Source organism: Amblyomma americanum, chromosome 9, assembly GCF_052857255.1.
Source record: "Amblyomma americanum isolate KBUSLIRL-KWMA chromosome 9, ASM5285725v1, whole genome shotgun sequence".
Lineage (NCBI taxonomy): Eukaryota > Metazoa > Arthropoda > Arachnida > Ixodida > Ixodidae > Amblyomma > Amblyomma americanum.
Genome location: NC_135505.1, coordinates 101,776,063 through 101,803,528, shown reverse-complemented (window position 1 = coordinate 101,803,528; position 27,466 = coordinate 101,776,063). Strand labels below are relative to the sequence as shown.

The 27,466-nt window shown below is 50.7% G+C and overlaps 1 protein-coding gene across 7 annotated transcripts in view; it reads left to right on the top strand.

Moving 5' to 3' along the window:
• The first annotated feature begins 12,381 nt into the window (after positions 1 to 12,381).
• The window catches only part of LOC144103899 (uncharacterized), a 37,546-nt gene continuing 22,461 nt past the window's right edge, over positions 12,382 to 27,466 (top strand). For 2 of the 7 annotated variants that reach the window (XM_077636609.1, XM_077636608.1), the window contains exons 1-5: positions 12,390 to 12,576; positions 13,675 to 13,763; positions 20,789 to 20,989; positions 21,049 to 21,185; positions 21,244 to 21,362. In XM_077636609.1, coding sequence (XP_077492735.1) covers positions 13,736 to 13,763; positions 20,789 to 20,989; positions 21,049 to 21,161 — 342 coding nt within the window. In that variant the 5' untranslated portion in view covers positions 12,390 to 12,576; positions 13,675 to 13,735 and the 3' untranslated portion in view covers positions 21,162 to 21,185; positions 21,244 to 21,362. Of the gene's footprint in view, positions 12,577 to 13,674; positions 13,764 to 20,739; positions 21,186 to 21,243; positions 21,363 to 27,466 lie in introns of those variants that run through there. The other 5 variants (XM_077636605.1, XM_077636611.1, XM_077636606.1 and 2 more) reach the window with 5 other exon arrangements.

Here is a 27,466-nt window from a genome sequence, read left to right as displayed (position 1 = left end):
AACGAATTAACTTCGAAAGGCCTCATCCGTCAGCCGCTAACCTCATTGAAATTTCCGTCGACGGCGTTTCTGTCATGGCGCTTGTCGACACTGGTGCTGCCGTTTCCGTCATGGACGCAAAGCTGTGTAGTTCTTTAAGAAAAGTAAGGACGCCAATTGCTGGACTCTCACTGCGCACCGCCAGCGCTCAGAACATCCAGCCGTCAGCAGCGTGTACCGCTCGCGTTGTAATCCAGGGGACCATTTATGCCGTCGAATTCGTCGTACTGCCCTGCTGTTCTCATGCTGTTATCCTGGGCTGGGATTTCCTATCGCGCCATGCTGCTATCATCGATTGTGCTCGAGCTGAAGTCGAGTTCTCTCACCTGCCCGAAGCTGTCTTGGACACTGCCCCTCCTGGTGCCTGTGTTAAGGCCCTAGTTGCCGAAGACATTGACCTGCCTCCCTGCTCTTCAGTCCTCGTACCCCTCTCTTGCGGCCCTCTTCGCGACGACACTGTCCTCTTCACTCCGTCCCCTATCTTTCTGCACCGCAAGTGTCTGCCTCTGCCATACGCTGTACTGACTATATCCGCTGGCCTCTCCGTACTGTTCGTGTCTAACCCATTCTCGTTCCCCAACGCCTTGCGCCTAGGTGAATGTCTCGGCACGGTACAACCATTCGCGTCTCTGCTCATCCGCGAAGAGACGGACGACGCGCCGCACCTCTCCATAGCCGCACTCAGCCCACCTACTGCTGCGCCCGATCCCTCCTCAACCGAAGCATTCCTTCGCTCCATCGACGACAACCTTCCAGCGCCGCAAAGGGCACAGCTTCTCACTTTACTTAATCAGTTTCGCTCATCATTAGACTCACATCAAAGTTCCTTGGGCCAAACTTCCACTGCCACCCATGCCATCGACACAGGTGACCACGCACCGCTGCGACAATGTCCCTATCGTGTGTCTGTCGCCGAGCGCCAAGTTATTCAAGACCAAGTCGACAAGATGCTCCAGAGCGGCGTCATTCAGCCCTCAAGCAGCCCATGGGCGTCGCCTGTGGGGCTCGTCAAAAAGAAGGATGGCTCCATACGCTTCTAGCTGTGTAGATTACCGCCGCCTTAATAAGATTACGCGCAAAGATGTCTATCCCCTCCCGCTCATAGACGACGCTCTGGACTCTTTGCAAGGGGCCGAACTCTTTTCATCTCTTGATTTGCGTTCCGGGTACTGGCAAGTTCCTATGAAAGAAGCCGATCGCCCCAAAACCGCCTTTGTGACACCGGATGGCTTGTATGAATTTACGGTGATGCCCTTCGGGCTTTGTAACGCCCCCGCGACTTTTGAGAGGATGATGGACACCATTTTGCGCGGACTTAAGTGGAAGACATGCCTTTGCTACCTCGACGACATTGTGGTCTTTTCCCCGGACTTTGACACCCACCTCTCCCGTTTGAAGCACGTCTTGACCTGCCTCTCTGACGCCGGCCTGCAGCTGAACTTAAAAAAATGCCGTTTTGCCGCTCGTCAATTAACCATCTTAGGTCAAGTTGTCTCTAAGCAGGGCGTCAGTCCCGACCCAGCGAAACTTCGTGCTGTGGTTGACTTTCCCAAACCTACCTCCATCAAAGACCTGCGCAGCTTCCTGGGTTTGTGCTCATATTTCCGCCGGTTTATTCGCAACTTTGCGTCCATTGCTGCGCCTTTGACTCAACTGCTGTCTGGAAGTGCGGATTTATCACTGTGGTCTCCAGCGTGCGACGACGCATACACCACCTTGCGCCGTCTCCTCACGGCGCCGCCCATTCTGCGCCATTTCGACTCGGCCGCTCCTACCGAAGCTCACACGGACGCCAGCGGTGTTGGCCTCGGCGCTGTCCTCGCCCAACGAAAACCTGGCTTTGACGAATACGTCGTTGCTTATGCTAGCCGCACACTCACACCAGCAGAGCGCAACTACTCCGTAACTGAAAGAGTGTTTGGCGATTGTATGGGCCCTCGCGAAGTTTCGACCGTACATTTATGGGCGCCCTTTTGACGTTGTGACCGACCACCATGCGCTCTGTTGGCTTTGCAACCTGAAAGACCCCTCCGGCCGCCTCGCTAGGTGGGCCCTTCGCTTGCAAGAATATGATATCCGCGTCGTGTATCGCACCGGCCGCAAGCATCAAGACGCCGATGCACTGTCACGCTGCCCCCTTCCAGCCGAGATCGCCAGCCTTTCCACCTCCGACGCTTCTCTGCCCTTGCTTCGCCTCAGCGACATGCCTTCAGCGCAACGCATGGATCCCTGGATCGCTTCCCTTCTCGACTTTCTCGCCAACCCGACGGCTGCTTCACCGTCACGTGCGCTCCGCCGCCAAGCTGCCCATTTTGCGATCCGTGACACCCTACTTTATCGCCGTAACTACAACTCCGAAGGTCGCAAGTGGCTGCTCGTTATTCCACGTCACTTACGCTCGGAGATATGCGCATACTTCCATGCTGCCCCCCACAGCGGTCACGCGGGCGTTTTCAAGACCTACACCCGCATACGGCTGCGCTACTACTGGCGCGGAATGTACACCTTTATCATGAAGTACGTGCGCACATGCATTCCCTGCCAACGTCGCAAGACACCTCCCCATCGTTCTGCTGCTGAGCTGCAGCCGTTACCATGCCCTCCACGCCCGTTCGACCGCGTTGGCATTGATTTATACGGTCCGCTTCCATACACTGCAGACGGCAACCGTTGGGCTATAGTAGCGGTGGATCACCTTACACGATATGCCGAAACTGCTGCTTTTCCGGCTGCCACAGCGACGGACGTCGCCTCCTTCATTTTGCACCGATTCATCCTTCGCCACGGTGCACCTCGTGAACTGCTCAGTGACCGAGGCCGCGTGTTCTTATCTGAGGTGGTGAAGGCGCTTCTCAAAGAGTGCAACACGATTCACCGAACTACCACCGCCTATCATCCGCAGACCAATGTCCTCACTGAGCGATTTAACCGCACACTCGGAGACATGCTCTCCAAGTACGTCGCTTCTGACCACACGAATTCGGATCTCGTCCTTCCGTACGTTACTTATGCGTACAATACCGCTACGCAGTCTACCACCGGATTCTCTCCTTTCTTCCTACTTTACGGCCGCCAACCCTCCGCTACTATCGACACTATCCTCCCTTACCGCCCTGATGAATCCGAATATCGGCCTGTTTCCGACGCCGCGCAACACGCCGAAGCCTGCCGTCAAATTGCCCGGTCACTCACCACTGACACCCAGCATCGCCAGCGCTCCCGCCTCGACCAAGACCAAACCCCACCGAACTACACTTCTGGTGCACTTGTGTGGCTCTGGATCCCTTCAGGAACTCCCGGTCTCTCCTCAAAATTTCTTGCGAAGTACCATGGTCCCTACCGTGTGCTGGAGCGCACCTCTCCGGTTAATTATATCGTGGAACCCCTCACGCCGTCTCCTGATCTCCGCCGCCGAGGACGGGAGACCGTTCATGTCCAGCGCCTCAAGCCCTACTACGACCCCGCCGTCTTGCCATCATCCTAAGTCGCCAGGATGGCTCCTCTTGTCCCCGGGGTGATTGTAAGGCTAAAGAAGAAGATGCGTCTGATGATTTGAAAAGGCGAAGACGAGGTGACAGTGTTCTCGAGAGTTTTTGCCAGCGCTACGCTTGTGTGTCTTTTGCCGATCTGATCCCAGACTGCTGCCGTTGCCGTTCCCGTCGCCCCAGTACCTCGTAACAAACCCCACGTTACAATATGTATATATATATATATATATATATATATATATATATATATATATATATATATATATATATATATATATATATTGTAGGGGTGTGTTTATTCGGTGAACCCAGATGATTCCAGCCGCTCAGGGGAGACTCGCAGCGAAGCGTCAGGCGTGGCGAAAGAGCAAGGCAGCGAACAACTTCTTCGTCCTTGAGAGCGGCAGCACGCGACGCATGTCAGTGGTTATATCGATGAAGATTACCACACTACAGTTTCCCCCCCGGGCAGAGAAGGAGCCATCCTGGCGACTCATGGTGCCGAAAGGACAGACGGATCGTAGTAGGGCTTGATTCGGTCCACATGAACTATTTCGCGTCCACGGCGACGCAAGTCCGCAGATGGCGTAACGGGCTCAACTACGTAGTTCACAGGAGATGTTTTTTGAAGCACTCGGTATGGACCGTGATACCGAGCAAGAAGCTTCTTTGACAGGCCGGCGGTTGTGGCAGGAACCCAGAGCCACACCAGGGAGTTGGGCGCATATGAAGGCGCCTCACCAGTGTCACGATGGTGTTTTTGTTGCCATTGATTTTCCTTTGTGAGCGAACGAGCGAGCTGACGGCATTCTTCTGCATACTGGGCGGCGTCCGAGAGTGGCGTCGATTCAGAAACATCAGGGCGGTAGGGAAAAAGCGCGTCCATTGTGCAGGTTGGCTCGCGCCCGTAAAGAAGAAAAAAGGGAGAGAATCCAGTGGTGGTCTGTATCGCAGTGTTGTACGCGTAGGTTACGAAGGGAAGAACGTGGTCCCAGTTGGAATGAGCGTCGTTGACGTACATGGCCAGCATGTCACTCAGAGTACGGTTGAAGCGTTCTGTCAGGCCATTCGTCTGAGGGTGGTAAGAAGTAGCGGTGCGATGAATGATGCGACATTCTTTCAGTAGGGCCTCGAGAGCGTCGCACAAGAAAACGCGTCCGCGGTCACTGAGCAGTTCCTTCGGAGTCCCGTGGCGAAGAATCAAGTTGTTGAGAATGAACAAAGCAACGTCTCTTGCAGAGGCAGAGGGTAACGGTGATGTTTCAGTGTAGCGAGTCAGATGGTCTACTGCCACAATAATCCACCGGTTTCCAGCAGGAGTAGTCGGAAGAGGGCCATAGAGATCTATGCCAACGCGGTCAAACGGACGAGCAGGGCAGGGTAACGGCTGCAACGAAACAGAGGACTTCTGAGGAGTTTTTCGGCGTTGACAAGATTCGCAAGCGCGCACGAAATGTCTTACGAAGCGGTACATTCCACGCCAGTAAAATCGCAGACGTAGGCGTGTGTAGGTTTTCAATACGCCACCGTGAGCACATTGTGGGTCACCATGGTACGCAGCACAAATGTCGGCGCGGAGATGACGCGGGATGACTAGAAGCCACTTCCGTCCATCAAGCAAATAATTGCGGCGATAGAGAAGACCGTCACGAATGGAGAAGTGGTGTGCTTGGCGGACGAGCGCTTTGGAGGAATGACCGGGAGTAGGACTTGAGAGAAAATTCAAAAGTGCATTGATCCAGGGGTCATTCCGCTGCTCGGTAGCCATGTCGATAGTTGTAAGAGTCGACATATCGTAGGCACAGACGTGGTCAGACGAATTATCTCTAGGCAATGGCGAGCGGGAAAGAGCATCCGCGTCCGTATGCTTCAGCCCTGATCGATAAATGACATGAATGTCAAACTCCTGGAGACGAAGAGCCCAGCGAGCAAGGCGACCGGATGGGTCTTTCAGAGAGGCAAGCCAGCACAAAGCGTGGTGATCGGTCACAACGTAAAACGGTCGACCATACACATAAGGACGAAATTTTGCGATAGCCCAAATAATGGCCAAACATTCCCTTTCTGTGACTGAATAATTAGATTCTGCCTTTGTCAATGTTCGGCTGGCGTATGCCACAACATACTCGCTGTAACCAGGCTTACGTTGGGTAAGGACGGCACCAAGCCCAATACCGCTGGCATCAGTGTGGATCTCCGTAGGCGCAGCCGGATCAAAGTGGCGTAGAATGGGCGGCGAAACCAAAAGGCGGCGTAAAGTGTCAAAGGCTTTATCGCAGGCTGGAGTCCAGGCGGAAAGGTCGGAGCTGCCGGCAAGGAGCTGGGTCAGAGGAGCGATGATAGAGGCGAAGTTCAAGATGAAACGTCGAAAGTAGGAGCAGAGGCCGATAAAGCTCCGAAGCTGCTTCAGGGAGGTTGGCTTCGGGAACTCTGCAACTGCGCGAAGTTTGGTGGGGTCGGGAAGAATGCCGTCCTTAGAAACTACGTGGCCTAAAATTGTGAGTTTTCGAGCGGCAAAGTGGCACTTCTTCAAATTCAACTGAAGCCCAGCGCCGGCGAGACACGTGAGGACATCCTTTAGGCGGAGAAGGTGAGAAGAAAAGTCGGCAGAAAAAACTACGATGTCGTCCAGATAACAAAGACAGGTCTGCCACTTGAGTCCACGAAGAACAGTGTCCATCAGGCGCTCGAAAGTAGCCGGGGCATTGCAGAGGCCAAAGGGCATAACGTTGAACTCGTATAATCCATCCGGTGTTATAAAGGCAGTTTTCGAGCGGTCATTATCAGCCATCGGTACCTGCCAGTAGCCGGAGCGCAAATCCAAAGAGGAGAAATACTCGGCTCCCTGTAAACAGTCCAAGGCGTCGTCGATTCGCGGCAAAGGATAGACATCTTTGCGCGTGATTTTGTTAAGCCTACGGTAATCGACGCAAAACCGGATGGAACCATCTTTCTTGGTGACCAAAACAACCGGAGAAGCCCATGGACTGTTAGATGGCTGTATGACGCCCCGGCGAAGCATGTCGTCCACGTTGTCAGCAATGACTTGGCGCTCAGAGGCCGACACGCGATAAGGACGCTGTCGTAAAGGTGCGTTTGTACCAGTGTCGATTGCGTGCGTAACGACAGACGTGCGACCCAGAGCAGTGTGAGGAAGGTCGAAGGCAGAAGTGAAGTTCTGTAGAAGAGCAGCGAGTTGATCGCGTTGTGCGGGTGGGAGATCTGCGTCAATAGCGTGTTGAAGAACATCGGGTGGTGTCGAAGCGGTCGCTGTATCGCAAGAGCTGAGCACATTAACGTCTAATGAAGTAGGCGTTGCAGGAAGAGTATTTACAAGCGCGGGATCAAGTTCTTCAATACGACCGAGACACTCGCCGCGTAGCAGGACGGACGGGCACGAAAATGGATTTGAGACGTACATTGCACTAAGGCCATCTTCGATCTTGAGGACCGCAAATGGAAGCAGGAGGCAGGGATGGCGTGAAGCGGCGTCGGAAGGTGTGAAGAAGACAGTCGAACTAATAACGCTTTCACAGGAGAGTGGAACGAGGGCAGCAGAAAATGGAGGAATGTCTGTGTCACTGGCGACGAGGAGTTTTGCAGGCCGGGTAGGGACGTCACACGAGACGGTATCACAAAGAGGTAAAAAGGAAACTTCCGCGCGGGCGCAGTCAATAACGGCATGATGAGTGGAAAGGAAATCGTAGCCCAGGATGATGTCGTGTGAGCAGCGAGACAGTACAATAAACTCGATGGTGTATAAGACGTCTTCGATGAGAACACGGGCCGTGCACGCCGCTGAGGGATGAATGCGCTGTGATGAGGCGGTGCGAAGCGAAAAGTCGGAAAGTGCGGTGGTCACCTTACGAAGACGACGGCAAAGAGCTTCACTGATGACTGATACGGCAGCGCCCGTGTCGACTAGAGCGAGTACTGCGACGCCGTCGACAAACACTTGAATTACGTTAGTGGGAGAACACCGAGGACTTGAAGAGTTCGAACCAAGCGCAGTTCTTGCCCCGGGAACTGCGACTGTTAGTTTCCCTCAACGGTGCCGGTAGAACGTCGGAGTGGGGACGGGGAACGGCGACGAGGGGAAGGTGATCGGCGAGCTGTGTACGTTTGATTGTCACGAGATACAAATTCGGAACTGGGCGGATTTCTCGGCGAGGGCTGGTCTGTATTGTAGGAGTAGTTCCATAGTTCAGGTCGAGAAGGTGGAAGGCGTTGGCGGCAAAGGCGTGCGACATGGCCCGGCAGCCCGCAAGAGTAGCAGATTGGTCGGTTGTCCGCGGTACGCCAAGGGTTCGTAGGGCGTTGGCGTACCCTTGGAATAGGGACATGGAATGCAGACCCAGGCAAAGGCGAAGGAAGGTTGGAAGGAGCGGCCTGGTAGGAAAGAGATGCTGATGGCATGAGCGGCCTGGCCGCAACTTGGGCGTAAGTCAGTGGTGCCGTTACTTGCGCTGGCACGGGGCTGGGCGGCAGCACAGGGCTGGGCGGGAGCATGGAGCTGGGAGGAAGAACGTCAGCGATGTGATCTTGAACGGCACGCCGTATGGTAGGGGCCAAAGACGGAGCCATGTCAGGAACAAGGCGGCCACTATCCTGTAACTGAGGGACCAGCGATAGCTGGCGGGCGACCTCTTCTCGAACGAAGGCTTTGATTTGCTGAAGTAAAGGGCTGTCCTCTGATGGGGTAGAACCGCCCAGCGCAAGTGTAGAGATGGCGTCGTCTCTAACACCGGACCGCCGGGTAGAAGCGCGCTTCTTACGAAGCACGTCGTAGCTCTGGCAAAGCTTGATCACGTCACTCACCGTGGCAGGATTTTTTACCCAGAGCATTTGGCACGCGTCGTCAGAGATGCCTTTCATGATGTTCTCGATCTTATCCGCTTCAGTCATTAGCGGATCGACACGCTTGCATAGGTCCACGATGTCCTCTATATAACTAGTGAACGACTCATCGACTTGCTGAGTGCGCTCACGCAAGCGTTGTTCTGCCCGGAGCTTGCGAACTGCAGGGCGGCCGAACACTTCTGCAAAATTCTTTTTAAATGCAGACCAAGATGGCAGGTCTGCCTCATGGTTGCGAAACCAGAGGTTCGCCACGTCAGTCAGATAAAAGATTACATTGCTTAGCTTGATAGCGTCGTCCCATCTGTTGTAGCTACTGACGCGCTCATATGCCGCCAACCAATCGTCGACGTCCTGGTCGGCTGTGCCACTGAAGAAGCACGGATCACGCTGCCGTAGAGCTCCAGAACACAGCACGGTGGTTGGGAGGGGCGACGATGTCGTGGCAGTGTCATCCGGCATGCTGGAAGCAGAGGGTAACGTGCGGCTTCTTAGTTCCAGGGTGGACGGGAACGTACCCAGCAGCACCTGCACCAATTGTAGGGGTGTGTTTATTCGGTGAACCCAGATGATTCCAGCCGCTCAGGGGAGACTCGCAGCGAAGCGTCAGGCGTGGCGAAAGAGCAAGGCAGCGAACAACTTCTTCGTCCTTGAGAGCGGCAGCACGCGACGCATGTCAGTGGTTATATCGATGAAGATTACCACACTACAATATATATATATATATATATATATATATATATAGTAGTATAAGACGTCAACTGGCCTTCAACCAAGAGGTCCTTCAGAAACCAGGAATCCGGTAAGGGCACGACACAGGAGCGTCTAGCGTTCGGCACGTCGTCAGCTTCTTGAACAACACCCACATTGTGTCGTCGTCTTCTTTTGTCACCAGCCGCTGGCACTTCCCAAGCCTCATTTCTGTCCAATAACAACCCCCTGGGCGAAAAGCCGCCATCCTGGCGACTGGGAGGATACGGACGGGCAAATTATGAAGAGGCGAGGATGAGAGGATCGTAGTAGAATTTAAGGCGATCGACGTGTACAATTTCACGGCCATGGTGACGGTGATCCGAGGACGGTTGGTGGGGCTCGATGAGGTAACTTAAAGGAGAGGTTTGCTGGATGATATGATAAGGCCCTTGATACTGGCTTACAAGCTTCGAGGAGAGGCTGGGACTGGAAGACGGGACCCATAGCCAATCCAAGGAGTCAGTAGGGTAAGGCGGAACAAGAGCAGATGGGTCACGGATGCTTTGTGGTGCTGCTGGGCTTCAGACGTGAAGGAACGGGCAAGTTGACGACATTCATCCCCAAAAGCAAGAACACGAGAGCTATCCTCGGATTAGACTTAAACAAGGCCTTTGACAACGTGTCACATGAGACCATCCTCACTAACCTATCGAGGCTAAATCCAGGATTCAGAACCTTGAATTACATAGGATCATATCTGGACCAAAGGACGACAGAGATATCGCTCAGTTGGGTCATCTCAAATCCTATACGCATGGGCTGTCGGGGGACCCGGCAGGGTTCGGTACTCTCGCCGTTCTTATTTAACCTGGCCCTCATAGAACTACCGAAACACCTCGAGGCCATCCCTGATCTCAGACACACTATCTATGCCGACGATATTACCCTCTGGATTAGGAAGGGAAATGATGGGGAGATAGAAGAGACCCTACAAAGGGCCGTCGATACCATAGAAGCCTACGTTAAAGCGGTAGGACTTGAATGTTCTCATCCCAAATCGGAGCTCCTAATTAAAAGAGACATTCCTAGAGGACAGAAATCCAGCCTCCCGCCAGCCAACATAAGCATACAAGTGCAAGGAAAAGTAATTAGACAAGTGCGTTCCATCCGAATCCTTGGAATGATAATCGAAGAGAACCGCCAAAATACCGAAATAATCAAAAATTAACGCCTCAGTTCACCAAACCATAGACAATATATGAAAAAAATACGTTTAAAAATCCTTCAAGTGAGAAATGAGATAAAACAGATGCCTTTGATCTATAGCAGAAGGAGAGAGAGTAAAGAAAAAAAATTAAATGCAGGATTTAGGTCATATGATTAATTGGGCATCAAAAAGAAATAGAAGTAGAAATAATTTACTTATTAAGTTTTCATGTTGAAATCTCTTGGTGTTTGTTGTTATTAAAGTTACTCAAGTAAGAAAACTGTGTAAAACATATATTGAACCCCATTAAATGTGAAGCATGGAGGAATGCACCTGTGATCACTGTAAAAATGATGCAGAGGTAACAATAATTAAGTGCCAAAGCCGCTCAAGATTGAAATGCCCAATTTAAGAAATCTTTCATAGATCAATAACATGTTCAGAACAGTGCTTGCAAAGTTCCAGTTCAGATATTAATTGAGCAAAATAAAATAAAAGGCACTGCACTTGTCTCAACGTATGTACACTTGTTGAAAAGGCATGTGCACTTGTTGAAAAGGCATGGATTCACTCTGAAGTGGCCTTGGTGTCGAGGTTTTTTTCCTTGGCCTGGGTGTCCAATTTCTAAACGCGAGGACATTGAAGCTGACATTCACCATTTGCTGTGTTGGGACTGCACAGCTCGCAATTTAGCCTATAAGGATCAGGCACCTGCAGGTATAGTGGGTCTTTAACTGAGCAACCTTGCTTCATATATAGCCTGGACGCAGGAACCATATACCATCGTTCATTACTGGACTTTATGAAATCGGCTAGCCTTTGTTCATTATTTTAACCAATACGGCATCCTCCATTACACCTAGCCCAAATTCATGCCCTGAGGCATCATATCGTATTTTATGCTCATGTGCAAAAAAAAAACACTTTCCAGTGTCTTCTGGTATTTTCACCCGTGTAAATTTGCTCATTGCAGAAAGTGCACTTGTGGACATGCATGTCTTGTGTTTTTAGATTTTTAAAAGAAATGCTAACAAACTGAGATTTTAAGCACCTCAGAGGTTTCTTTAAGGTAAACAATTTATATCATTTGATTGGGGCGGGATAGTCGTCGCTTATACGTACGTTATAAAAGTCAACGCAAGACAACACGTGTGCTATCTTGTCAGCGATGTTGTGGTTGGACATATCTGCGGCTTGCATGTTACCGGTGAAGGTTTACAAAACCGAATCTTTCCTGACAGTGAGGCGTCATTTGTCCACGCGCGCACTAAGACGGAGCGCGTCCTCACTAGCGCACGCTGCAAAAGTGACGTTCACCGGGTCGCACGCACTTACCCTTGCTCTGTAGGCAGCCAAATTTAATTAGACTGCGCCCAGGATAATTTTTTTACGGAAGTTTCTGTACGGAAATTTCTATATGTTGATGAAAAGGGTACAGAGCTCGCACCTATAGGGTACAACTAACGCCTTTTCACAAGAACGAATGCGCCGAAATCCATAACAATTGCCGAAGCAGAACGTTAGCGCGCCTACAACCGCAACGAAGCGTACGCTCCAAACGATCTCCTTGCATATCGTTACCTATTCGGGTATTCTGGAATGAAGTCCGGACAAGGAGCCATATTTTAAAACTCTGCGCATGATCAGGTCCTTGTTGCAAAGGCCCTGGCCATGCAAAGAGTTCACGATACGCGTGACATGCGTTGCGCTTGGTAGCAGCGAGCTGGACGTGTTCTAGTACTGTGCATTCAGCAAATAAAAAATTGGGTGCTATGCATCGGCGGAATGTAGGTTCAAGAGAGTGGAGAAGTATCTCCACGCACGATTTCTATTCAAGCAGCACGCAGTGGCAACGAGTAAATAATCGCACGTACAAGCTCAGCCAGCTATAAATTTAGGATATAACATTGAATTATTGTGCTCCATCGAGTGCGATATCGAAACCAACCGCATCAAAATTCGGTTTTGGTTTCGATCGCGCTGTAAGGTCGCAACTGACAGCCATTTTTCAAATAAAAATACAATGTGCACAGTTGACACTTTGCTGCGTCATTAATACTTAATTGAGGCTGTCTACATGGTTCTTATGATGTTTATATTTAAACGTGTCCACGCCTAACATGCAGGCAGGATGCAAGCTGCATTGCGGGCGGCATCAACAATCGCACAAGTTTCGTGCTTTGCCTGTTGTTGCAGTTCTTCAATTTGTTGTTTACATATTCGGTTTTCGTGTCTTGTGGGTCTGTTTGAAGAAGTTTTGCAGAAGTAAATCTGGCTGCCTACAGATCAAGGGTAAGTGCGTGCGACCCGGTGAACGTCACTTTTGCAGCGTGCGCTAGTGAGGACGGGCTGTGTCTTAGTGCGCGCTTGGACAAATGACGCCTCACTGTCAGGAAAGATTCCGTTTTGTAAACGCCTTCACCGTTAACATGCAAGCCGCAGAAATGTCCAACCACAATAGCATACGAATTTGCTCTGTTGAAGCCGGCCGGAGCTATCTCTTTAAACCTGTTATACTTCACACTTGCTTCGGTGGGCAAGTGGACACAACGGGGACCTTGCGCTGAAGTTTGCGTGCCGATTGGAGCGCCATAACACACTGCCTAGCGGGAAGAGCAAGTGGTCTCCTCGATTTGCCTGGACTTTCTGCACTAGTTCACAAAACTGCCGTGTCAGTGTAGTGCCAGCTTTTGCGGCGCGAGTGTAGCCTGACACAAGTGCTGTCGGTGCAGCGGCCAAATCGTGTGCAAAAGTGCAGAAACTTTCGTCTGCTGCGGCCATGTGTTGGTGTTTGTCGCGTGTTTTCACATATGCGCGAGATTGTGCTAGCTACATTGAACGCTATGCAAATCTGCTCGAAGTGGCACATCTCGTGGAGCGGCTATAAAATTTGTTAATTCCAAAAGTGGTGAAGAATTTGACACCGTTCTTTCCGTTGCGTTGTACAAAGTGGCGCAGGCCGATCGACCGTCACTGATTCAACGGGTACTTTGAAGAGGCAACAATGAATTTGAGAGGTTATTCAGATTACCGCTCGAGACGATCTTTTACAGTCCATAAGCGTGATTCAGGCTGCTTCCGTTCTATAGAAAAGTGATTGCGGTTGTCCGCCAAGAGTGTCCTGATCTATATTTGAACTCAACTCAATCGTGTGTTCACTTTCGGTGGACGGCGACGTGACTGTCAGAGGCTAAGTGGCAGGCGAAGGTGTGGGCTGACAGCAACCTCAAGCCCAGTCGCTGCCTTAAGCGGAGGTACTGATGTCGCAGCACATCACAAACGTTGCAATTGCCCACTTAGTATGAAACATCTCACAATCTGCATCTTACGCTTACGCGAGTACACAGACACGCGCACGCATACCCTCACGTACGCGCACTGTCATTTCAGCTATTTGGTGAGGGCCCGGCGCGGATGCCGCATCTGTCACGGGTACACGGCCGTCTCAACCATGGTCTCAACGCCGCTCACTAAAACAGGTATAGCCACCGTAGCATGGCCGCTGAGCCGTCTGCTACGGAGCGCGCCAAGCACCTTGCATTACTTTCACGAGAAGAGAACTCGCCAGGAGGCTAGTGCAGCAGTGCAGAAGAACTCCTGCAGCACGAAGCCAAATTGAGTGCCGAAGTGTAGGTGGCACTAGCTGCACTGTCAAATCGAGTGCGAGAGTGCCGCACTTCCTGAACTGGTGCAGAAAGTGCTGCCAAATCGAGGAGACCTAAGATGTTTTGGGTCGTACTCTTAGTAATTTTCCGTGCCGCCTTCAGGTGCTTATTGGCGTGAGCCTCCGCACTCTGTCGAAGGCCACATGCCGTGCGTCGGTTATCTGGGCTATGCCGAGAGAAGCTAGGCAATGAATGCTGTCAGCAAAACGCGGGTATCTGATCACGCAGAATGTGTTCTCGCATTTGCAGTTGCCCAAGCGGCTGACAAAAGCAGTTTTGAGTCACCGAATGGAACAATTGTAGTGCCACCTTGCCAGCGCAGGTTCCCCATAGGCCACAAAGCTGTAATTGGCATTAAATTATCTAAATTCATAACCTACATGTCTTCAGCCACGACCATCTCACTAACTGGGTCGCCAGTTAGCTCTCCGCGCCTTATTTCTCTTGTAGCAGGCCTTAGAAAAGATAGCACGTTCGTGGCGATTGCCCCGTCCACATTTCTTATTGGATTTTTGCGTCCTTCTATGTCTGTAATCGCATAGCAAATGCAACACTTAGATCTTTTGCAGTGTATAGGTTTGCTGTAAAAATGGAGATGCTTTATGAATTCTGTGGTGGTATGTGTGATAACTGTTTCGTGGTGCATTATCGCGACCTAATTGTGAAAGCTGGTGAACCATATCCCTATGGCAGTACCTGTAGCTAGCAGTTTGTGCTGAAAACTGGTAGAAACAGCTACTAGTTAGACATGTCACCAGGCTTTTTTCATATTGTAGTCCGTTTTGTCCATGCTCACATGGCATGCGAGTATGAAATCCTTATTCCGCATCTTAATAGCCACTACACAGGACTGAAAAAGGCATGGTGCTCTTCGATTGCACTATATTGTCTAGTTTAAAGTGCAGGACTAGTCGCCGTATTGAACAATGTTGGTATCATTTTTCGTCTTTTTGTTTTTTCTGGGTTTGTTTTGCGTCCTCATTTTGCAGGCATTGCAGTAGTACCAGTAGCCTGTGGAAAACATTCCAGAAGAACTGCAGCCTGCCATGTTGAACCATAACTTGATGCTTCTATCCAGTAAAACAGAGTACTGAAGGAGCAAGTCTCCCCTAGATAGATAACTATTGCTATCCTCCTTTTATCAGGCCAGTGGTGAGAGGCACCTTGCCTGTTAAGTTAAAGTGCCGAATAGTTTTATTTGTTTTGTACTACCCCTTCCTTTTTTCAGACTTATAATCTTGTTGTTTATTTTTTGCCATTCATGGCAGTTTTTCATGTTCAAAGCTGTATTCCTTCAATTTCTGTGACGTTTTGTGCTGTTTCTTCATTCTGCTTTTACATCACATGGTAATTTTTCTTTTGCTACCACTGAACCCGGAGGCTATTGGAAGGCTGACTATCTTCCGAGCGTTCCTGTTGATACGGGGGGGCTGAACTGCCTTCAGGCCTGGAGCCCCAGTGCCTATCCTGGGAGTACAACGCGGCCAGGGCACCACCCTGCAGATCCGCTTTGGGGCGCTACAACCACCATCCCATGTGACTCTCTACAAATTCCAACTGCTAGTACGGCCAGCCCTGCCACGCCCTATCCAGTGCAGTCACTGCGGCTGCCTCGAACACGTGACTGCCACCTGTACTCACCCCAGGCACTGCCGCCGCTGCGGACGCCACTACGGGATCGGTGCCTGTGATGCCTCTGCACCACGGTGCACGAACTACAGCAAACGCCATCCCGCTGACAACCCGGCCTGCCCCTGTTGGCAGGAGGATTGATGTGCGGCGACAGCGGTTGTAGCCGCTGCGGAGCCTGTGTCATGAAGGGCCATCCGGTTGAACCTCCGGACAGGGGAGAAATCATATGCCCAGGCCGTCAGGCAATCAATGGCAGACTCCCCCAGGCCACCCCTGCAGGCCCTGCATCCCACGACCCCTCGACATGGCTCAGGACGTTCCCTCCCCCAGACCGGCACACCACCTCTCCCCCTGAGCGGCCAGCGGGAACAGCTGACGACGACCTTGGCTGCAACCCTCCAAGCCCTCAACAGCAGTCCACCCAGCAGCCAGCCAGCCACCACTGAGCATGGTGCAGGCTGAGCAGCATCAACCAAACCACAATGACTAGCCTTCCACGGATGATCCCCAGACCACGGCTCCTCTAGTGGAACTGCCATGCGCTTCGTCCCCGTCTCTCCGAGCCCCACGACCTCTTCTGGCTGGAGGAATATGACGTCCTGGCCCTCCAGGAGGTGTACCTGCTGCGGAACAAGCTTCACCTGCCTGGCTCCATCGGCTATGGTCGCAGGTCCAGCTGTCAGCAGCCCTCCTGTTTGGCGGACCCATGCTTAGAGGACAGCCATCCTCCTGGACCTTCCCGGGCAGCCATCTTCGTCCACAAGACTCTGGCCCAGATGGAGATTTTGGTGAGTGATGCGGTAGTGGCCCCCATGGAGTTCGTCTGTTTGAGGTTCAGGCTGGGCCAGGTTGATACTGGTGTGGCAAGTGTATACGTACATCCTCGGACCCCTTATGATACCGAATCCTTGCCGCAGCTGGTCAGTCTCATTGGCGGCGACTGTTTTCTCTGCGGGGACTTCAACGCAGCACGCCCGCATTCGGGATACCACAGGTAGGATCTTCGTGGCCGGGACCTAGTTCTGGCTCTTCGCGGTACTGGGCTGCATGTTTTCTACACTGGATTCCCAACGTTTGTCTGCCGTGATGTGTTTATGGATGGCACCCCTCGGCAGACACTTGGGGTTCGGACCACTTCCCTGTCACCCTGGCTCCCAAACCAGGCAAGAGAGTGGATGGACGGAGATGCAAGGTTGTCCACTTGGACAAGTTTCAGGATTTCCTCCGCAGCTTCCCAATGCAAGACGACATCCTGACACATGTGGCCCGGTGTGCCGAGGCAGCCAAGGTCTGATGTGAGGTTCCCCCAACCTGCTCGTCCCAGATCTCCACCTCCCCAGCTGAGAGCACAATGGCGCCGGGCAGAGCGGAGCGCCCTCCGCACGAACAGCCTGAACAATGGACCGAGCACAACTGGCTAGATGCGAACTGCCGTCGGACCCCCAACCGATGCCGCAGAGAGTCGTAAGAATGGATCTGTGCTTCCCTGGTGGCCGCCAGGGGGAGTGCCAGGGCCTGGTGCCTGTTGTGGTCACTACTGCAGCCTCCCATCCAGCGGGCTCCCTACCTGGCCATCGCAGTGGCTGATGGACTCGCCTACCAGCAGCTGTCTGACAAGCTGGCAAAGGCCGTGTTCTCTTGGGAGCTTCCTCCTGCTGGTCTCTACCCACGTGTAAACAGCATGCAGACGGCCGGCAGACATGCTGCTGACGTCATGGCCATCTGCTCCACAACTCTCACGAGGGGGGAACTCACCTCTGCCCTGCTCATTCCTAGCACCGCAGTGCTCCTATTCCAGATGGCATCATGTGTCAGATGCTCCGGAACTTTGATGACACCATGCAGAGAAGCCTCCTGCAGACATATAACGAGGTCGGGACAAGAGGCTGCCTTCCGGAGATCTGGCGCACAGCCGTGGTGGTCCTGGCCCTCTAGGCTGGCATGCCACCTGTTGGCCTGCAGTCATACAGGCCAGTCTCACTAACATCGGCCCCAGGTAAGCTCCTGGAATCTATGGCCTTGGGGAGAATGGAGTGAATCATCACCGGCTTTCAGCCCGAGCAGCAGTCTGGCTTTCAGAGGCGCCGCTGCACCGCTGATGCCATCTCAGATGTCGTGTTCAGCCTCGAGGAGGCACGTCGGTCCCACCATGTCTTCTGCCTCACACTCCTGGATGTGAAGGGGGCATTTGACAACGTCACCCATGAGGCAATCCTCGAGGCTGTGGGCTGCCTTGGTGTCACAGGCAACCTCCGGGGGTACATCCAGGGCTTCCTGACAGGCCGCACGTGCTTCGTCCGGGCAGGAGGCGCTACCAGCATCCCTCAGGTCCCCATCAGAGGGGTCCCCCAGACTAGTGTGCTGAGCCCCATGCTGTTCAACCTGGTGATGGCCCAGCTGCCCTGCTGCCTTCCTGATGGCCTGAGACTCCCCGTTTGCATTGCCTTCAACGCAGATGACATTGCCCTTTGGTGCTGTTTTCCATCTGTGCCTGGGACTTCCCCAGGGCTCCCAAGTCCCTGCTACACTTGCAGAGGCTGGGGTGTGGCCTATAGTGCTGCAGGGCCAACTGGCAGCACTTTGACATGTTCGGTGACTTCATCTCACCCCGGACGGACGCCTCCTTCTGGAGCGCCTCCTCAGCCATCCCCTATCACGGAGGGGGTAGATTGCCCTGGCGCTCGAGCAACTGGTGGGAGGGCAACCAGAGCGCCTTCCTCCCCCTCCACGACTGGACCTGGGCCACCGTTTCTGGGTGCTCTTGCCACCAGACCAAAGCGCCTCACCCCAGCAGTTCTCCTCCCAAGGCGGCAGCGGTGACCCTGGAGGAGGACTTTATTTTTTTTTTATTTATCATACTGTTAGTCTCACTGAGACTGTTACAGGAGTGGATTTATAAGCAAGATACAAATTAACAGACAGTAACACAAGGGTCAGCAATAAGGTTTAAAGAAACAAGATAGTAAAGCATCAATAAACGATCACATCGAGTGCGGCATAGTCAACGGAAGATAGTTTGCTCTTCTGGTCTTCAAAGCATGCGTTCAAACACATCCAAACCAGTACAGGTAATTGGCCCAAGATTGGAATCTGTATTAGCAAAGGCCAGCCTTACAAAGAACCAGGATGGAACCATCCTTTAACATTCCTTCATACAGTAAGCTAGGTACACAACGAGCGGGCAACAACAAAAAACCAATAAAGACTGTACATGATAATCAGGTTTGGCGTGTTGATAGGACCGATGAGGCTGCAAGCTCAGCGAACTTTTCAAATGAAGCCTGAGCAGTTATAGATTTATCCAGGCCATTCCATTCTTTTACGGCTTGGGGGAAAAAGGAAACGTAATGTGTTGTTAGCACAAGAATATTCATTATTTTAAATTTGTGCTTGTGACGTTTTTGTTTAGAATCATTAAAACTAATGTAAATAGAAGGATCCATGTTGAATGCATTATGAATTAATTGATAAAGAAACTTTAAGTCTATGGAGTGTGACGCAGCTTGATAAGGGGTCTAGGCCTGCGCAGGAAGGCAGCTCTGTGGGAGAATCCGTGCGCCGGTACCTGTGGTAGATAAACCGAACAGCTTTTCGTTGAACTGATTCGAGCATGTGTACATCTTTTTGCATATACGGAAACCAGGTGACGTTCGCATATTCTAAGATTGGACGGATAAGGACTTTATACGCGAGTAACTTGGTATCTGAATTTGCAAAGCGCAAGGCGTGTTTAAGGAAGCATAAGCTGTTCATTGCTTTTTTGGTAATGTTTAGTACTTGGGCTTTAGAGCTCAGATCATCAGAAATAATCACACCAAGGTATTTCTTTTCAGTTACTGTTTTGAGAACGCCGTTGCCCGTGCCATAAGAGAATTTTTGTTTTCTCATTTGTGACAGATCACTAGTTTTTCTCAAATTTATTACCATTTGCCATGTATTGCACCACTGTATGACGTTGCCCAAAGCTGTGTTTAACCTTACCTGGTCGGCTTTTTTTTTTTTTGATATAGCATGCAATTATCTGCAAAGAGACGCACCTTCACATTAACGTGATATGTTATGTCGTTTATGTATAAAATGAACAAAAATGCTGCAAGAACAGATTGATATCAGAGGCATCGTTATTGTATTGCACATATTGCCGGCGTTGTGATAAGTAGCTGGCTGTCCACCTCATAACGGGACCAAGTATTTGTTTAGTTTGAAATTCAGTTTAGCATGTGCCACACGATCGAAAGGCTCTGAGTAATCGAGGAAAATTATATCAGTTTGACTTAGGTCATTGATTACCTGTGCGAGGTCATGAAAAACTCCGGCCAGTTGGGTAACAGTGGACGAACCTGCTCTGAAGCCATGCTGGTATTGGTGAATGAAGTTTTGAGTCTCAGTATGTTCTTTAAGAAATTTTAATACGATCTGCTGAAGAATTTTGTAACAGGTACATGTGAGGGATATAGGCCGGTAAGTGGACAGGGACGTTACGTCGCCTGATTTGTGAATGGAGACATTTTAGCTATCTTCCATTCAGCGCGCAGACAGCTGTCCTGAAGTGATTTAGAAAATATGAGATAGAGATATGTACTGATTGGTTCGGCATAACGCCTAATTCAGAATTCCATCAGGACCACAACTCTTCTTTTCATCAAGGTTCAACAATAGAGGAATAATCCCAGGTACACTTATGACCGGAGCGCCAGAAAGTTGTGTTGACTCGTTACTATGGCACACTAATGTTCCTAAAACACCATTGTCGGCAGTGAAGATCGATTGGAAGTAATTGTTAAATAGATCAGCTTGCTGCTTCCCACCTGTAAGCGAACTAGCAGTGACATTCTTTCTGTTTACATACCTCCAGAACTTGGCCGGGGAATTTTTAATGAAGTTGTTAAGCGTAGTGCCACAAAATTGTTTTCTACCTTCGAGTACTTTATTCTTTAATTTTTTTGTTAGCGAACTTATGTTGACCCTTAGTTCTAAGTTTGCTCGTTGCCTATCCCGTTGCCTTAACCTATTAATTTTTCGTTTCATGTGGATTATTTCTCGAGTAATCCACGGATTGTGCTTGCATGTTTCCTTCTTTCTCAGAGGGATGAAATTTGTGATGCAGTGCATCACATGCTCTTTAAATTGTACCCGCAAGGCGGCTGGCTGCACGCAGCTGTTCGTGTACTGGTCGGTCCTCATGGGGGCCTGCCCATCTGCTGCAGCTGCTTGCATTTGCCCCTCATTGGGAGAGAGCTGCCAGGCCAGGCTCCCATTTGTGGCCAGTTCCACCACAGCACAGCTGGCTGCCCTCCGCCTGGCTGCTGACATCCTGGACTCCCATTCCTCCATCCTGAGCTACTCTGTTCCTCCCGTGGCTGCTCCATCCCTCTTGCTTGGATCCCCCCAGCCACGTCGGAGCCCCGGTCAGTGAGGCTGCTGATTCCTGGCCAAGGCAGCCCATGGAGGCTGTACTCTTCTGCAGTGGTGCCCCTGGATGCTGCCAGAGCCATCACAGAGTGGCAGCTGCTACTGGAGCACCCCAGGGTTGCCCAAGGGACACCCCTACAACTTTTGCTGGACAAGGGGATTTCTTGACGGCAGAGGTCCCTCCTTGTTCAGGTTAGCTGCTCATGGACCGGGGCTAGGCTCCATTGAAACGGTTTGGTCCTCACTGCAGATTGCTGGAGCCACTCGAAAGAGACAACAGACCATGTCCTCCTCGAATGCCCCACCTTTGTCGTCCACCAGGCAAATCTGGCCTCCAGATACAGGGACCTAGGACTACCTTCGGACACGGCAAGTGCCCTTCTTTTTCTCACCGGCCCCAATGCTTCCAAGGCCCTCTGGTCTCTCCTTATCTTCCTGGAGGACACAGGCTTGGACGGCTATTGTTAGCCCATGGTCACTACAACACGACTCTATATTCTCTCTCTCCTTCCTTTCTCACTCTAGCTATTCCCCTCCTCTCCATCTGCACGCCGCCACTGGTGGTGGTGACAACTGATCAGTCACAGGCCCGTGCTCATTTCCTTTCCTCTTCTATTCAACCTCTTACTACTACTATGAGCATACAGGCAGGATGCAAGCTGCATCGCAGGTGGCATCAACAATCGTACAAATTTCATGCGTTGCCGGTTGTACAGTTCCTCAATTTGTTCTTTACATATTTGGTTTTCATGTCTTGTGGGTCTGTGTGACGAAGAAGCTTTGCTGAAGTAAATCTATCTGTCTACAGAGCAAGGGGAAGTGCGTGCGACCTGGTGAACGTCATGTTTGCAGCGTGTGCTAGTGAGGATGCGGTCCGTCATTGTGCGCGCTTGGACAAATGTCGTCGCACAGTCAGGCAAGACTCGGGCTTGTTTATGCCTTCACCAGTAACATAAAAGCCGCAGAAGTGTATAACCACAACAGCAGACGTACTTCCTTTGGTGAAACCTGCCGGAGCTATCTCTTTATACCTGCTGTTTTTAACACTTGCATCAGTGGCCAAGCATACACAATAGGCCACAAAGCTGTAATTGGCATTAATTTATCTAAATTCATTACGTACATGATTTTAGCCACGACCATCTCAATAACTGGGTCCGCAGAGAGCTCTCGATGCCTTATTTTTCTTGTAGCGTGCCTTAGCAAAGATTACACGTTCGTGGAGATCGCTCTATTCGCATTTCTTAAGGGATGTCAGCGTTCTTCTATCTCCTTAATTGCACAGCAGATGCAACGCTTAGCTCTTTAGCAATCTATAGCTTTGCTGTGAAAATGGAGATGCTTTATGAATTTTTTGGCGGTGTGTGTGATAACCTTGTTCATGGTCCGTTATCGTGACTTGTGAAAGCTGGCGAACCATATCCCGATGGCGATACCTGCAGCCAGCAGTTTACGCCGAAAACTGGTACAAACAGCTACTACTTAGGCATATCACCAGACTTTTTTTTCCATATAGATGTCCCTTTCTCCTTGCTCGTATGGGATACAAGTATAAAATCCTCATTCCGCGTCCCAATAGCCGCTACACAGGACTGAAAATTCATGGTACTCTTCGATTGCACTAAATGGTCTAGTTTAAAATACAGGACTACCTGCCATATTGAGCAATGTTGGTGTCGTTTTTCGGCGTTTCTTTTTTGCTGGGCCTGTTTTTTGCATCCTCGTTATGCAATCATTGCAGGTGTACCAGTAGCCAGGGTAAGAACATTCTAGAGGAACTGCAGCCAGCTATGTTGAACCATAGCTTGATGCTTCTATTCAGTAAGGGAGGAAGTCTCCCCAAGATAGATAACTATTGTCATCCTCTTTTTATCAGGCCAGTGGTGAGTGCCACCTTGCCTTGTAAAATAGTGTTGAGTTTTATTTGTTTTGTGCAGCCAATTCCTTCTTTCAGACTTTGAAACTTGTTCTGTTTATTTTTTGCTATTCATGGCAGTTTTTCTTGTTCTAAGCTGTATTTCTTCAACTTCTGTGATGTTTCGTGCAATTTCTCCATTCTAATTTTACATCACCTGTTAATTTTGCTTTCGCTATCTCTGAATCCCAAGGCTACTGGATGGCTATGTTCTCGCTCATATCTGGTTAAGCAGGTTTGCAGTCTACCAGAACATGTTTAATATTTTCTGCACTGCTCCTCGATGCTGCACAAATATCTTCCGTATTGTACATTCTTCTATATATTTCCTGGTTCTAAGGCAAACTGATCTTGCCTCAAGTTCATGGATACTGCCCCTATTATCGTGCTTCCTTCGGATTTCGGTCTTACCAGCTCTGTATTTGCCCCTTCATTCTTTTGTTGTCATTTTTTCCTGCACTTGTACTCCATTTCATACATAGCAGACAACGCTGCGGAGAATGCGGAATTAGTCTGTTCGTGAAACCATACTCCACCACACATATCATTCGTTCTTCTCAAAACTCAGATGAGTGTTAGGACGAAAACTAAGAGCAGTGTGAAATGAAGTGTTATCATTGAAAAGCACGGTGGAAACTGTGAATTGCTCAGTGTTCAGGCTTTCTGGCTGTAATTTTCACTGAGCGAACCACTTTTCGGACACGGATTAAGCTTGATTGATTCACCCTGCCAACCTGGTGTCATATCGCCTCGTGTAACTTTTGCTTCTCGAAGACTGGATGAGTCACAGAGCGAAAATGTGGCAAGAGGTAAAACAATATCCAATAGGTGCCAGCCACGGCAATTAACGCTTGTCGCAACAAAATATTCTTGCGTTCACTTTTGTTGTTTGGCGAACAACTTTCTGGGTGCAGACTTAGCCTGCATGAACAGGTGGGCTAGCTTTGGCAGCATTGCTTTATTTGTATGAAATGGAGTTTAGGAGTCTTGGTTTCAGACTTTTTTTTGGGGTGTTCCACGCGCACGTTGTTCTACTCAAAAAGTGAAGTCATGTCGGATAAACTCCGCAGAGCTTTCATCTTTTCCAGCAGAGAGGGAATGTACTTTACTTAGTAACTCGCTGCTCCCAAGAACCTTTGCACATCGTGTTTGGATGATGGTCGTGGAAACTTGGCGACACACTGAATGGGATTTTCATCCCTCCCAATTCCTCCACTTGTGATTGCATCTCACTGGAATTTTACTTCTTGAGCACCAAAGATACACTTCTCGTTTAGAGTGAAGCCAGCTTCGTGAACAGCCCTGAAATGACTGCTGTACTTGGGCTTTGTTGCGTCTGAGATCAATATGTCATCTACCGTGTTTATTCGAATCTAGGCCGATAGTTTTTTAAAAAAAACGAGATGTAGAACTCTTATGTCGGCTTAGATTCGAGGATTTCGTTTCGAGGTTTCTTATTCGTAAAATACGAATAAATGTAGCACGCAGGTGGCGCCCCCACAAAACGCCAACAAAAGACAGCACTGTAGCCGTTGCTATCCGTAGCCGTTGCTATCCGTAGCCGATACTGATCAAAGCACACATGAGCACTGGCTGCCATTTTGGCCTTGTTCTGTTCTCGTGCGGTGGCGTGAGCACATTCGCAGCAGTGAAGTTTTCGTGCGTAGTTTTTATCACCAACACCAACGCCGCCTCTCCTCCTCCTCTTCTCTCAAAGCTCCTTTGGCAGCTTTTTTTTTTCAACGGTCTCTCTCGGGGCCATCAATCGCGCTTCGGCAGAGCATGCAGGCACGATGCTTCCCGCTGTGTCTCACTCGAGTTCCTCTCTCTACACCAAGTCGCCTATGCGCAGACACATGGTGCAGTCGTTTCGCGCCACGCACTTTCACGTGCGCGGCGACGTAAGAACAGTCGTGTCGCGTCATAAAAATAATTGTGATAATGAGGTATAAACAGTGTTGTTTTTTCGGCCGGCCTACAATCGAGGTAAGTTTTTTTGTTTTCTGTGGCCTTCAACTTTCGGGTCTCGGCTTAGAATCGTGGCCGGCCTAGATTCGAGTAAATACGGTATGTACTGTTACCGTAAAAACCGGACTATAGGTCGAACCGGAATATAGGTCGACCCCCCCAACTAACCAATCGTAAAAATGAAAAAAATATTTTTCAATGGCAAAAGTACTGAAAGACACCCTTACCTTGAAACAAATGCGACTCAGCCGGTTGCACAATGGTGACAGTATTTATTTAAATGCTGCTCGCATGTGCACCCGGCCAATTTTTAACAGCATCGCGCGACCATCGACCCGCGTGCTTGTCAGCACCTTATTAACGGCGCTGAGCGGCGAAACAAACGAGATACGCGCATGTATACACATGCGCTTACTTTCGCTATTTCGCCGCTCCGTGCCGTGATGATAAGGTGCTGACAAACACGCGGGTCGATGGTCGCGCGATGCTGTTAAAAATTGGCCGGGTGTGCAGTACACAAAAGGACACAAAGTGCGCAATCGCTACTCCGAATCAGAGTCGTCCGAACTAGAGTCCGATGACGAGTGCTTCTCGCTGCCCACGTCCCATAGAGCATCGTCCTCTGTGCCGTCCAGCGCGTTGCTTATGCAGCATTTCCTGAAAGACTTGCGCACCATCTCTTCCGGGAGAGATTTCCACGCCGACGACACCCAGCCACAAACAGTCGCAAGCGGTGGACGTCGCAGGCGGCCGGTGGGGGTAGTCGGGTTATCGCCCAGCATCCATTCATTATAGAGTTCGCGCACTCTATCTTTAAACGGTTTATTTAGCACCACGTCTAGTGGCTGCAGCACAGGTGTCAGTCCACCAGGGATGACCACGAGGTCCGTCTTGCCGTCGCACAGGGCCCGCTTTACGTTGGCTGTGAGGTGGCCTCGAAATGAGTCCAGAACGAGCATGTTCGCTCGCTCAAAGAGAGCACCAGGTCGCCGCTTCCAGATGAGCCGGACCCACTCCAGCATCAACGATTCGTTCATGAAACCGTTTTCATTAACCCGGACGATGACGTCGCGTGGGAATTTCTCTTTCGGCAATGTTTTTCTTTTAAAAATGATGAAAGGGGGCAGCTTCTTCCCATCAGCTGTACATGCGAGCATCACAGTGAACCGCGAGTGCTCGTTGCCCGTTGTTAGAAGCTTGATTTGCTTCGCTCCTTTCTCGGAAACAGTCCGGCTTGAGGGCATATCGAACCACACTGGCGTTTCGTCGGCGTTTCCTATCTGTCCTATCATGTAGTCGCGTTGCTGCCGAAGCGCAATTACATATCGCTGAAACGCGATTAGCTTGTCCTCGAATTCTTCGGGCAGTTTCTGGCACACAGAAGTACGGCGCCGTAGTGCTAAGCCCTTCCTCTTCATGAAACGCCGCACCCAGGATGGCGAGCCCTTGAATTGCGCCCTCGTCAGTCCAGAGGCGCGCGCGATCTCTACCGCTTTAAAACGGATGGATTCAGCTGTCACAGGCAGCGATCTTGCACGAAGCTCCCGGACGAAATCCGCAACCTTGTTTTCCAGTCCTGGGTACACTGCAGTCCGCCCACGAAATGAAGTTTTCTTTTGGTTGCTGCAAGCAACCAAAAGCTGCTTCTGCTTCCGCCAGTAGCGAATGCATTTTTCCGCCACTCCAAATTCGCGCTGTGCCGCCACGTTGCCGTTAGCTTCCGCGTACTCGATCGCCTTTTTCTTGAAGGCGACGGTGAATTGCCGTCGCCTTCCGCTCATTTTTAAACAAAGAAACAATGCAAACGCAAAACGACGGTGCTACGATGTCGCCACGCCACGCCGCTGCTGATGTCGATGGCGGCTGTTTACTTCTTCCGCCCATTGTTGCAAGACTTCCGTAGTTTTTCCGCCAATGTCCGGTATATAAGTCGAGGGTCGACTTTTCGCGATGGTTTTTTGAAAAAAAGTTCGACCTATATTCCGGTTTTTACGGTAGATGCGGGCCCCTGGTTCGCCTGTGCCGTCTCTCGCCAAGGTCGGTGTCCCCGGGTTCCGGATCGGGAGACTGCTGTAGTGGGGGTGACGAAGAGATGAGAGGGTCTTCGAGGTGAAGAAGAGACTGAAGGGTTTACTTACATTTATACAAAGATTGAAAGAGTGAATCGGGAGCTGGCGAACACACGCCAGATCGCTGCTTAAATAGGGTCCGCTGTCCCTGGGTCCGTAGTTGGGGAATCTAGTTCATTAAAAATGCTTCGAATCACTGTGATGTAGATCACGTGTCCAGTCTTCCGGGTCCGCCCCCAGCCACACACTCTTGCCACTTCTGGCAGATTAGTGTCCGCGCTGTCCAGGCTTCAGTGATGAATAGCTCGAAGGGGGTCCCATTGAGAGCGTCGAAGGTCAGTCACCTGCACTTCACAGCGGTAGCGTGGGGGGCGAATGGATCCCACCGCAGTTCGCAGAAGCTTTCACGTAGAGCGTGGGAACGCACAGTCTAAGTCGAAGTTGTTTTCGAAGCACGAGGATTCCGGAGACGTTGGCTTAGTCAAACCCGGCCGCATTTGTCACGGCTGATTTGCAGTTCC